Here is a 12767-nt window from a genome sequence, read left to right as displayed (position 1 = left end):
TTGGTCCTCTGTAGCTAAATTTTTTTTTTGTTTTAAGGTTGTGTTTCCATTAGAAATGGCAGTGGTTAGTAACCTTCCAAAATGTCCTCTCCATTCTACCTTAAGCTTAAGAGACTTGAATATTTTAGGGGGAGGCAAAAAAAAAAGGTTAACTGTTAAGTGACAGAGGAAAAAGTTCATGTTGTGCTGCTTATGTGTAAGGTTATCTTTATCCGGAGCTTGTTTGAACAGCTCTGGCAGTGAAGCAGGTATATACGAGAAGGAAAACAGCCCTTGCTGGAGAAACTTCTTCCAGGTGTATTGGTGAAATTCAGTGTACCCCTGCGGGCTGGGGAAGCGAAGCACGCTTCTCAGCTGCCACCTGGGAGCCTGAGTAAGGCGATCTCTAACCCTGAGCTTGCAGCTAGCGAGGAGAACAGCAGCACAGTCATGTCTGCAAACAGCAGCATCAGAGGCTGTCCCCTTCCCAGGACAGGGGAATATTCCAGGGCAGGGAGAGCTGTGCTACAGAAAGGGATGCTTTCTGATGCGTTCCTTCCCCCACGCCTGCCACCTTACTTTCAGGTCCTGGAGAAGTGCCCCACCAGCACGGAGGGGTCTAAGAGGAGGGAGAGAGCCTGGAGGGAACAAGAGCTGGCTAAAAAGTGGAAGGGATTGTTTCTGGAGCCATGTAGGAAGAGGAGGGGTGTACAGAGTTGGTTTGCTCAATACCGTTATCGCATTTCATAATTGCGTAATTCGATTTCTTCTTATTCAGTATTGGTTGCAGCTTGAAACCGGAATTAATAATCCTATTTGGTTGCAGGCTTAGAGAAATGTCGAATCATGATTGCATGTGAAGGTGTGCTTGCTAAGCAGAATTGAGTACAGAGCATCAAGACTTGTTGAGGCAGGAGATGGGCTTTGGATGTTGTGGGATAACCTGTGTTTTTCAATTCCTGGTTAATCCTTGAGCTTGGTTTTTCACTGCTCACTTCTAGATAAGGTTTTGTTCAGCTGGCTTTGGGTATAGCATGTGGTGGGAGTTTACATCCTCAGGCAACTTTGGCAATTTAAATGGCTCACTTTCCAGCTCCACAGGTCCCAAAAGTTATGTAGGAGTGAAACTTGGTCAGAATGGAGTGTCTAATTTTTGCAGTTCTGGTCTCAAGTTTGCAAGCTCTGTTAAAGAAGAGCTGAAAAACTCAGTTCTTAAAATAAAAAGTTGAAAACTGAAATGCCAAGCTGACAGTGTGTCGTGGTTTAACCCCAGCCAGCAACTAAGCACCACGCAGCCGCTCACTCACTCCCCCCCATCCAGTGGGATGGGGGAGAAAATCAGGAAAAGAAGTAAAACTCCTGGGTTGAGATAAGAACGATTTAATAGAACAGAAAAGAAGAAACTAATAATGATAATGATAACACTAATAAAATGACAACAGTAGTAATAAAAGGATTGAAATGTACAAATGATGCGCAGGGCAATTGCTCACCACCCGCCGACCGACACCCAGCCAGTCCCCGAGCGGCGAATCCCTGCCCCCCACTTCCCAGTTCCTAAACTAGATGGGACGTCCCATGGTATGGAATACACTGTTGGCCAGTTTGGGTCAGGTGCCCTGGCTGGGCATGAGAAGCTGAAAAATCCTTGACTCTAGTCTAAACACTACTGAGCAACAACTGAAAACATCAGTGTTATCAACATTCTTCACATACTGAACTCAAAACATAGCACTGGACCAGCTAACTGGAAGACAGTTAACTACATCCCAGCTGAAACCAGGACACAGTGGAACATGAAAGCTTTGGAGGGGGGGGGGACAAGAATAAAAGCTTATTCAAAATTTTGCATTTTCTCACTCATTTAACACTTGCGTGTGTGCATTATGAAGGATTTCTGTTATATGGTGATAGGTTGCTTTTTTATATCAAATCCCCAAGGTGATTCGAGCTGGCCATGCTACATCCTTGTAGGATACTGTTCTCAGGTAAATATGGTGCCTTCAGCCCTATTTTGTTACTAGATGCATTAACAAAAATGGTAACAACCGACATTTGGCAAACAAAACTGTTGAGAACCTGTTGTGCAGCGAGTGTTTCTCTGGGCTGGCATGTGTTATTAATTAAGAGACTAATTAACAGAGTATGTAAGTGTATGTTCAGGCAGCAAGCTGTGTTTGTTGCTTTTGGAGCATGTACTGAGACACGAAAGCCAGTGCTGACTGAATAACTGATTGATTATGGGCAAGGGAGAGCATGGACCATCTCATTTTGCCCTCTATCTGCTGTCAAGTAGGGGAATGAGGGATAAAGGAAGAATGCAAGGATTTCTCCTTATCTGCTCTCTTTCGCATGCCTTTTCCTGTGACAGTTAGCTTTATTCCCATTTCCCCGTATGCTAAAACCATTGTGATTATCTTTCCTCCCAGTCAAACCCTTTGCCACGAAGGAGTTGACACCAAGTTGTTGTCTCTTGCAGGAAAAAAAAACCAAGGCGATGATGGATGGTGTCTCCACACTCTTGTCTGTATTTACTCCTGATTGTTTTGGCCGGATTTCTGTTTCTTACCTTGGCACTGCTGTTTTTGTGTCAGCATGCTTTATTCTGCTTAATAATAGACGTTTATGAAGGTTGCATGGCTTCGATGAGTGCCTTTGTGCAGGGGCTGAGTGTGCTGCCTCCGCAGCATTGCTCAGTCCCTCACAAGGCATCTGCTTGATAGAGGTGCGCAGCTCCAAGATGATAATGTCATTTTAAACCATCTCACAAAGTTTTGTCTTTCCTGCCCTGACGAGCTTTCTGCCCCATCTGACTCATATGCTTACCCAAAGGCCTTTCCAATCGGATCCTACTGGTGTCACAGTTATTTCCAGGCTCTGCTTACTCCAGCGTCAGAAATTTCTGGAGACTGGGAAGTCACCCGAAGTGTCTAAGGTGGGTTGGAGCTAAATAACACATCCACGGGTACCCTATAACCAACGTGAGCCAGAGCTAACGGAGTGCTGCAGAGAAAGAGAGCTGTTCCGTGCCACTGAATCTGGGCTATGTCTGAAGTTGAGGCACGGATGGTTGCTCTGAGGGAAGACTCTTGGCTTTCTCCAGCTACCAGATTATTCTCGACTGTGGTAACAAAGCAGGTATCAACAGTTGGAGTTAGGCATGCATCCTGTGTGAGTGCCTCATCTGCATTAAGTCATAATATTTTTTTTATAATAATTTGTAATAATAAATAGGGTACTGATGCTGAATTTGTTGGCAATGTTTTAAGAATTTATTTAGAAACTGTAAAACAGCATAAACTCATATGTCAGGTTTTCCAAAAGGGTAATAATAATAATAATAATAATATTACACAAAGTTTTAGTCAGACCAAAAGACAAAAAGCAGTTTGTTTCCAATTCAAAAAATACAAACGTTTGCTACAGGTACAAAATTATAAAAAGTTTGTATTTTCCTCTTGATCTGGTGACAGACACATACAGCAGAGATGTATATTTCACCAGCTCCAAATTCATATAAGCTATGGGAAATGACCATAAAGAAAAAAAATGTTGTGGTTAAGAAGAAAACAGAGAAACAACTTCTCATCTTTCGTTTAACCAGAAGTGAACACCATTATCTTATTCCTTTGCACTTTTTTGGTTGCCAACATTTAAATTAGTGTTATTCATGCTTCATATAACAATCAGAAATAACAGCAGGTTTACCTCATGCATTTATTTTTAATATTCATCACGTAATGTCTTCTCACCATGCTACCTAGAAAGGTTAGTGTTTTTATTGACAACATTTAAGGGAGGTGGAGGATGAAGGAATGCAGTTGGGATCCAGGAATATTTCTATCTACTGCTTCACAAGAAAATGTTAGAAATCCTCCAATTAGCATAAAAAATAATTTTGTAATTAATTCTGCTTGGATGTTTGCAATAACAAATGTAACAAAAACGTCGCTTAACAGAAGGGGAAAATGCTTCCGAGTGCCTCTGTCAGTAAAACACACATCTGTCTCCTATATTGTGCAAAAATGCAGGAGCCCCGCACATCTAGTCTCTGTGACTTGCATATGGGCTTCCGCGTGTAAGAAGACCAGGTGCATCTTACTTGGGATGGATTTGTGCTTCAGGCTGCCGCTCCAGCCAGTTGTGTATGTGCAGCGTTCAGTAGTGCTGGGCAGAGGAATTGCCAGAAATGTTGTCAGTAAAAACTAGAAGCAGCTCACTTTTAAAAAAAAAAAAAAAAAAAAAAAAGACTCTCCATCTTTGTTTGGTAATTTTCAGTGACAAGTGCCCTTTACATTTGCAATGTGGTTGATTTGTTACCGTAACCTGTTGAAGGGCTTGAAACTGTAATCTCCCTTCCAAAGTTGATCTAGCCAAGATGCTCGGGGTTTTCATCTTACCTTGCCTGGTTCAAAGTTGAATTCTTGACTTTGCTATTTAAGCAGAATGCTGCAAAGCTGGTAGGGCCTGAGATTAGGTCTAACAACTCTCTTTCCTCGTCTTTCTGTTTGTGAGCAAAGGATGTACGAGATGGCACCAGAAAGCTGCCGTTACCAGGTTGTTGGTACTTTGCATCCCTTCTCACAGGAACAGGTAATCTGAATTGTGGTCCAAAAATGCACCACCTCTCATTGGCAGTCGTAAGCACAGTGGTTTTCATACGGTGGTAGTGGCAGCTTAGCCTTGGATCTCATCTCTCTCTTACCTCATTTAAGAAATACTATGTAAGAAAGAAGGAAAAAAAAAAAAGCTGCATCTCACATTTCTTCTTGCTCTAGAACAACTCGGAAACCAGAGTATTGGGTGCTCTCTGCCATCTTTACTAACTACACTTTGGAAAAAAAAACCCAACAAAATAAAAAGAAAAGCTTACGCAGCACTACGACAGAACTCTTATCACCAGCCAAGAACAAACTACGGCAATACACTATCATGGCATTATTTACAACACGATGGAACATTATGCATATAATAAATTACATTTAATACTTTTCCTCTTAAACTCTGATATAGGTAAGCTCATGCTTTTTAGATTTTATTTAATTTATTCAGTCCAATATATTTTCCTCTATGTATCTTAACTGAATAGGCAAGTATAGGAGATGACAATGGTGTTTGCCTATCTTTTCTATGTTTTTAGAAGCCAAATTGGTTTCCAAATTCATGATACATCGCAGTATGCTCCTGTCCTCACTGACGTTTATTTTATAGCGCATACCTTTTCACAGCAGAAGTAGTAAGGGATTGTCAGCTAGGCCTGTGCTCATATTGACGTTAACTCTTAGTAAGAGATCTTCTTGTGAGCTCTTTTTGAGTTGATGAGGGAAAAGAAGGGTGTGGAAATTGTGTAGCATTGCACGCCTTGGGAAGTCTGACAATGCTCCTGATGGCACGCTTCTTCTGTTTGTTCCCACTAAACTTAACAGGGAAGTTTGCAGAGGAAAGAGCCAGGAAGAAGGTTCACAAAGGCTAAGGTTGGGGTTCACGGGGGGAGATGAAAACTAGGAGTCCCTTGGCGCTCTGCGGGACAGAAAGTTTGCCTGCTGTGTTTACTTAGTAGCTGTGCAGAGGTTCCAAATTGGTATATATTCAGAAGTCAAGCTTTGTCATGTTTATTAGAAGAGGGCTTGCTTGTTTGGTTTTTTTTTTAAACATTAAGTTTAAATGTACAGCTCTCTTGTAGGGGCCTCTCTACCATAGCAGATGGGATGCAAAAGGCTCTGCTCTCCTGCTTGTAAGGAGCAGCCTGGCTTCTACGAGCAGAAGAGTCCCAGGAAAGAGAGCTCCATGCGGGTCCAAGTGCTGGAGGAGCTTGGAGTCCCAGGGAGCTGCACAAATACCCCAAGAAATCAAAAGGAAGCAAGAGCATCCAAAGTGGTCCCCCTGGGTATCTGTGCTACCCTTCAGCCCCCTGTGTTCTCCCTGGACAGTCAGCAGTGCAGTTTCTGCAGGGACTGTAGTGCTAAAGCCTGACTCCCTCCTAAAGAAAGGATTTGGAGGAAACAAAAAACTGGCATAAGAGATGCTATAGATGAAGAACCTGCAAACTGCTGGGTTTATAACGAGACAGCCCTCGGGGGAGTTACCTGCAGAGAAGCAAACTACTTCCAGCCTAAGCAGAGAGGTGGAAGTGCCCCACTTCTCCCCACCCGATGCTCTTCTGCAAAGGGAAAATTCTGCTCTTCCTATGTTCAGATGGCCACTGCCATCTGGATGCTCTGCATAAATATTCAAATGTGGAGTAATTAGTTTCCTAGCATAATTCTAACTACTTGAGCATTATTTCTGTTAATCAAACTACCAAAATGTATCCAGCTGAAGTCATGAGACTACATGCTATTGGGGTAATTGGTTTATTGCTATGAGCCGTGCCAAACCCAAGTCCTTGAATGTGTACACAATCAACACATACAACCACTTTGTTTAGGTTTTGACCCAGGCAAAATTACTCTTACTAATGCAGGTTACCTACTTGTAACTGTATTCTTTTTATTTTATTTGCGTTTCCGCTAGGTTAAAAGGAGACTGTAATAGTAGCTAATCTGTACCCTACTTAAGTGAATGTTAGAACATGTAGAGGATAACAAACAAGCTCCTCTACAGCTCTGAAGCATGTCCCTACCTACTGTCCATATTTCCATTAGAAATTAGTAACCTGTATCACTCACTGTGTTCTCCCCAAGGTATAACACACCAGGAACCAATACCAAAGCAACTATGAAAACCAAAACCGAGTACTGCGAACACTTCTAAAACCCATTCAGAATTAATTTTCAACATCTGGCAATGGTTGAAGATTGGAAAGATGTAAATTCATTTGAGTTCCCTTCACAGAAGTTGGGAGTAAAGACAAAGGTTCAGTCTCAAAACAAACAATGCCCTTTTGTTTTTAATACAAGGGAAAGTGGAGTGCCTTCTGTATTAAAATTATGATGGGATGTTTCCCAATATAAAAAACTATGTGCAACTTATGTACAGTATTCCCATACACTGCTCTGACTGGCAACACTCAAAGCCAATGCTATGCAACTGTTAGGTTCATAGAAGAGCACACTGAAGAGGAAATTTGGGGTCCGGTAGCATTCTAGCTGAGGTAGGTTAAAACAGACCCACTAATTAGAAAATCCTGCACGAGTTCATATGGTATTAAACGAAACTGAAAATTGTAACACAGTTGGTCTCGGCTATCCTTTAAGAAACCAAGATGAGCATAGCACAGTTATTCCAATGTCTGCAACTCTACTAACACAAGCCATTCCAGACTTTGAAGAAAGTACCGTTGCTTTCCCACTTAAAAGCTTATGTCATTTTTTCCCGTCATTGCTTTTCTTTCCTATTTCAGTCTTGACATCACTGAAGGTGCACTGCTGTTCTGCAGGAGAGGTGGGCGACAGGACGCTTGGTTGGTTACAGGCAGACTGCTTTTTGTCTGTGCAATAGCCTGGGTCTGTTTTGTTCCCCGCAATGGCTGCAAGGTGGGACGAACCCCGGGAAGATGCTGGCTGCCCTGCTGCCGGGAAGCCTTGCCATCACTCAGCACGACCTGAGTGATGTGCTGCGGCCAGAGAGCAGAAGCGGACCAGCAGCAGGATGCTTGGGGGCTGGCAGGCTGCCCAAAAGCAGGCCTGGGCTGTTTGTCCTGTGGCTGTGGTGTAATGCAAGGCAGTAAGCTGGATTTCGGTTAGAATATTTGTTTTCAGGTTTAGTAATTACATGTCTGATAACAATATGCGTGTGCGTATACGTATGCTTGGAGAGGAAAATTTGTATAAGCGGCAGGATTTAAAAAAAGGAAGTAGTGCATCGATGGGATTTAAGAGTTTCTGCTTTTCTTGTTTGATAGCACCACACTTAATGTAGGATCAGAGTGACAGAGTCCGAGGTGTCATGGGCTCACGCAGTCTGCTGCATCTTGTCCTGACGCAGTGCCGCTATACACACACACGCTTGCATATGTTAACTGGGTTCAGAGGAAAAGCAGCACACGCACAAATCAATGTGTTTTCTGACAACAGCAAGCCGGTGACAGTGCCATGGCTGTGGGAAAAGTTCCCTGTCAGTCAGACTCCTGTTGTTATGGGCAGCTCCTGAAATGGCTGCTTGTTTTCATGGGAGATGCCAGAAACAGGTAAGCCTTGCAAAAGATTTGTGTCACAACCCAGAAAAATTCTTAGGGACGAATTTCACACGAATGCTATGAAATCTCTCTCGCTCAAGTGCTTCGTTAGGATCAAGACATTAATTGGCTCAAACTAGTCTCATAGAAAATTAAGGCTTCTGATCTCAAAGCTACATTGGAACTACAGTGGCCCCGGGCTTATCAGGATGAAGGCTAGAAAGCAGCATTTCTCTACAGGGGATACTTTGCATGTGCCATATTTAAATAAATCTCTTATCAATTCAGTTCAAAGGGATCTCCCCTGCACCATTTTTCAAGAGTTGTGCTGATAACCACAATCAGATCTGTATGTGATAGTCTCCACAATCACACCTATGTAACAAACACTAAAATGTATCAAGGATATTTTTCTCTCTACTTTTCGAATCTGAATTCTGTGTATATCATGGTGTTAGCTAAAATGAGTGCAACTACTACATGGCAGTGTTTGGAAACCAATCTTATGCTCGTTGAAGACAACGAGGTAAGTTCTGCCACTGAATTCTAGGGGAACGTTATCCCATAGCTTACTGCAGTCTAAAGCCAGAAAGAATAATTAATGGTCATTTGAGCCCCTGCATGTCATGGACAACCAGGAATTCTTAAGCACACAGCCTCCACTTCAGCTGTCAAAACATATGCTTTCTTGATATAAGGACTTCACGGGAATCCAGTTCACCTACTGGTAAATTGCTCCAACAGCCGTTGTCCCTCAGTCTTAGTCTTACCCATTTTTTCCAGCATTCCTAATATCTTTTAAGCGCAAATCCAGCCATCCAGCCAAAATACACTCATTTAACCTTTTGCTTTATAAATGTACGTGTGTGTGCACGTGCACATATGTGTACATATGTATGCAATGCAGTGTAGATATGTTCAGGTACCCATCTGTAATTGAGTGCCAGTTCAGTGGGTATGCTTGCTATGGCTGTTAAATTAAAAATGGAGTGTGCTAGCCGTAACCAGCAGATTATTCGGTGAGCAACATGCTGTACCATGTTTTAAGTCAGGGCAGAGAATGCTTTTTTACTGACTTACTGAAAAGTGCCAAATCACACTGAGAAAGCTTACAGAATCCAGCACAGGGTCGGGCAGGGGCTTCCTTAGTTGTTGGGCAACTTGGGCTGTTTTACACATTGTGGCACCTCCAGTCCCGTGTGCAAGGTCACCTGCACAAGGAAGAAATAACACGTAGATTCAAAACTGGGATGTCCTCAGCAGAAAGCAGTTGTGAAGGCCAAGAGCAAGTAAATTACAGGGAAAGGGCTGTGGGACTTCGGGTCCAGGTTTAAGTCATCAACAATGTTAATGCAGATGATATTGAGCCCCTGCAATACACAAGTCTCCTTTCCCCTTCCCTCCTGAACACCTCGGGGTCTAGAAGCCAAGTGTCCATACCTCTTCCATAATCCAGCCACCAGCTGTAGGTCTCCAGCAGCGCTGCTTGCTAGACACAAGATGGATGGCATCTTTGTGTGAGGGACCCCAGGTACTTCAGGACTGGGATCGCACAGTGGAGCCCGTATACCAAATATAAGAAAATCCTTTTATCTTTGCTGTCCTGGCAGGACAGAGCACAGGATGTTTTGGTGCTCCTTCTATATCCTGACATCTCTACAAGGTCAGGGTTCCCACACAGATGTACCAGAGCACCAGTAAAGAACAAACACAAGCTTAGTCTCAGAGTTTCCCCTTGTCAGTCACGCTCTGCCTTAACTCAGCTGCCCTAAGAAATGTAAGCCAGATACTTAAAGGATGTAGGTAGCTGAAACTAGAAGGTAGGTTGCGAGTAAAAATCCGTGTTGAATAGAGCAGTGTGGTGCCTACAGAAGTGCTTGTGTCTTCCACGTTGGTGCATCAAATACAATCAAGCTATGAAACCTCCTTGAAAGACTTGGATGCCACCAGTAAGAAATGCTAAATGTTCATGCACTAATAAGGCCATGCGAGGTTTCTGGTTTTAAATGATGAGAGTTCCACCCTGGCTGCATTGGTCCTGTCTGACCTAAGCTGACCTCCTTCAGCCCTCAGGCTCCTGGATGTTTCCATAGGTTCTCCCTTACACTACATCCTCTTCCTAGCCATATGCAGTGGTCTTGAAATAAAAATGCATTATATTTAAAGAAGGTTCCTCCAAGAGGAGGTCCTCTTGAGAACAGAGAGCAACCTCCAAAATTCGAAAAGAGCACGAACCGACGTGCTGCCTGGCTCTTCTCTGTTGCACTAATTCTCTGACCTACATTGATTTTGCTCTCCTTACCACTGTGCTGCTCACATTTCTGGCTCTTGCCAATGTTAATAATCTCCAAATGTAAGATCTAAGAGGAATTAGGATACTCATGTTTTTATAGTCGAACTGGCAGAGGAAGCAAACCTCAGCAGCTCTCCTTTCCAAGTGGAGCGTTGCAGCAAAATAAGCGTAGGAATTAGTGCATGCAGGTACTTTTACTTGGTTTTACAGCATTAGTCCTCACATCTGCGAGGCAAGGCAGAAGGTGAAATGCAGTTTTCCAAAAAGTGTTAGTAGCCTAGGTGTCAGTCTGAGAAGGAAAGAGCCTCCGTCCATACCGACTACCTACAGACGATGTTATCAGTCCCAGCAGCAATGGCCAGTAGTGTACAATCACCTTCAGATGAGAAGGGTAAGTGGGACTGAACTGCAGCAGACTTACCTGGACGTTTCGATTGAGGCTCAACGCGGGCATGAAGACACCCTCGACGTTTTCAAACGCTGGAGGCCCTTGCTGCTGCCCATTTATGTAAAAGGTCAGGTTGTGCTTGTTCAGATCCAGGAGAACACCAACGGTGGCACCTTTGGAAACTCCTCCTTCAGTCCTAAGGTACAAAGAGACCACACTGGTGGTGAAGGTAGCATGTTACACCATCGCTGCTCTTTCAGGGACAAGGGCAACGGGAGAGCGGAGCAGCACGGTGAAATTATTATCCCTGCGGCACTTGGCAATGACTGATCCACACCTTTATCTGAAGCATATGTACCACATGTGGGAGCTTAGTGGGGGGATCCTAAAGAGAAATCAGGTCCATCTCTCCTCTGACTGCGATCTAAGAGCTGAAAACGGCGTCCAGAGCTAACAGGTCCCTCAGCTGCTGAGAGATGGGCAGGTGAGCAAGTCAGGTCAGTACGGAGCGTGCGGGACAGGAGTCCTGGAGCCACGGCTCCTCAGAGCATCCCTGCTATAGTGAAGTGATGCACAGCAGGGAATGAAAAAGCAGAAGGCTGATTTCCTAGGTGTTCATTTGTAATCATTATGCCTGCTACAGCTTGAGACTCAGACTTCCAGTTCGAGTACTCACCTTGGCATTCCCTAAGGGGACCCAGCTTTCCAGAGACCCGGGAGCCAGCACAGGTACAGCAGACAGTGGTTTTGGGGGAGGAAGGGGAGTTGGGGCTGGTTAGGGATAAGCGTAGCTCTCTGACGGACAAGGTGCTCAGCTATAGGACTGGGAGCTGTTTCAAGTGTGCAGGCACGGTTATTAATATCAGTGATAATTGGTTGTGTCAGGAACAGCTGCTGAGAGCTACCACGGTATCAGAGCTTGCCAGGACAGACTCAGCCAGCCATTACACGCTTGAGCAATTTGACATTAATGCACTTTGATTTGGGGGTTAGTCAAACCCAGTATTACTTTAAAAAGCACCCAGCAAAAAAATCTACTAGATATGCAGATTGGCCACAGGCACTGCTACTCTGCTAATATTATGGGGGCTCTGTGATAGATTTACAGCCTGACACAATTTATTCAGGGTAAATCAGATTTCAAATAATTTGCAATAGGAAAGGAAGCAGCTGTCTTTTGTCCCACGTGCTCCCCTCAGGCACACAACATTCACAGGATTAATGCGATTCTAACATAAAATTTATCGCAATAGGTAGGCAAAATATTAAAAAAAAGGCGTGGAGGGGGGGTCAAAATATGATTAGGAAGAATATAGTGCAGAGTGAGAAATTTTCGTCTTGTCCACTAGGTGTCATAAACAGGTTTCCTTTAGATTAAATGTGGCACATGGCATTTCCTCTGAAGGTAAAGGGAGTTTCATCTGTGGCATAATTATAGAATACTATTCTGTCTTCTTCATTTAAAGCTCTTCAAACAATAATAGTATAGCTGAGAATCACGAATTGACTCTGAGATGTGTTAGATTTCAAACTTTACCATTCTCGGGTTCCTTTTATTTGCTTTCTGGTCCTATGAGCATTAATAGGTTTCTCTTCGAGCTCTTCTCCAAAACCATAAAGTAAATTATTTTCCCACAAAACTTAAGATGCTTACCTATCCTCAGTATCTCAGTATCTAGACTGTTTTTATTAAGAGCACTCAATCATAAAACCTGTGATGAGATTGTGGGAAGCACCAGTACTATGATCTAGAGCTATTTACAAACAGATTAGACTTTTTTTTTTTCTTCTCTGTTTAGGAACAGCTTTGATTGTAGGGCACCATGTTTTATATCCTGCAGTGTTTTAAAATAGATTTTATGACATCCTTTTAAAGGACATTGATTCTCTTATGGCAACAGAAACTGCAAATTTGCCTTTTTGAGATTATTATGCTCTTTCCTATATGATAAGCTAATTTGCTTCTTGTGGGCTAATTAGCTGTGTGCTGC

The 12767-nt window shown here is 43.3% G+C and overlaps 1 protein-coding gene across 3 annotated transcripts in view; it reads right to left on the bottom strand.

Annotated features, from left to right (window-relative positions):
• Positions 1 to 3035: 3035 nt before the first annotated feature.
• Positions 3036 to 12767, bottom strand: part of TRIM67 (tripartite motif containing 67) — a 42846-nt gene continuing 33114 nt past the window's right edge. For 2 of the 3 annotated variants that reach the window (XM_069800782.1, XM_069800781.1), the window contains exons 9-10: positions 10810 to 10972; positions 4200 to 9306 (exon numbers count right to left, since the gene is read on the bottom strand). In XM_069800782.1, coding sequence (XP_069656883.1) covers positions 9241 to 9306; positions 10810 to 10972 — 229 coding nt within the window. In that variant the 3' untranslated portion in view covers positions 4200 to 9240. Of the gene's footprint in view, positions 4147 to 4199; positions 9307 to 10809; positions 10973 to 12767 lie in introns of those variants that run through there. The other variant, XM_069800780.1, reaches the window with a different exon arrangement.

This window comes from Haliaeetus albicilla, chromosome 13, assembly GCF_947461875.1.
Source record: "Haliaeetus albicilla chromosome 13, bHalAlb1.1, whole genome shotgun sequence".
Classification (NCBI taxonomy): Eukaryota; Metazoa; Chordata; class Aves; order Accipitriformes; family Accipitridae; genus Haliaeetus; species Haliaeetus albicilla.
The sequence above is the reverse complement of the archived record's forward strand: the minus strand, read 5'-3'. Positions and strand labels throughout refer to the sequence as shown.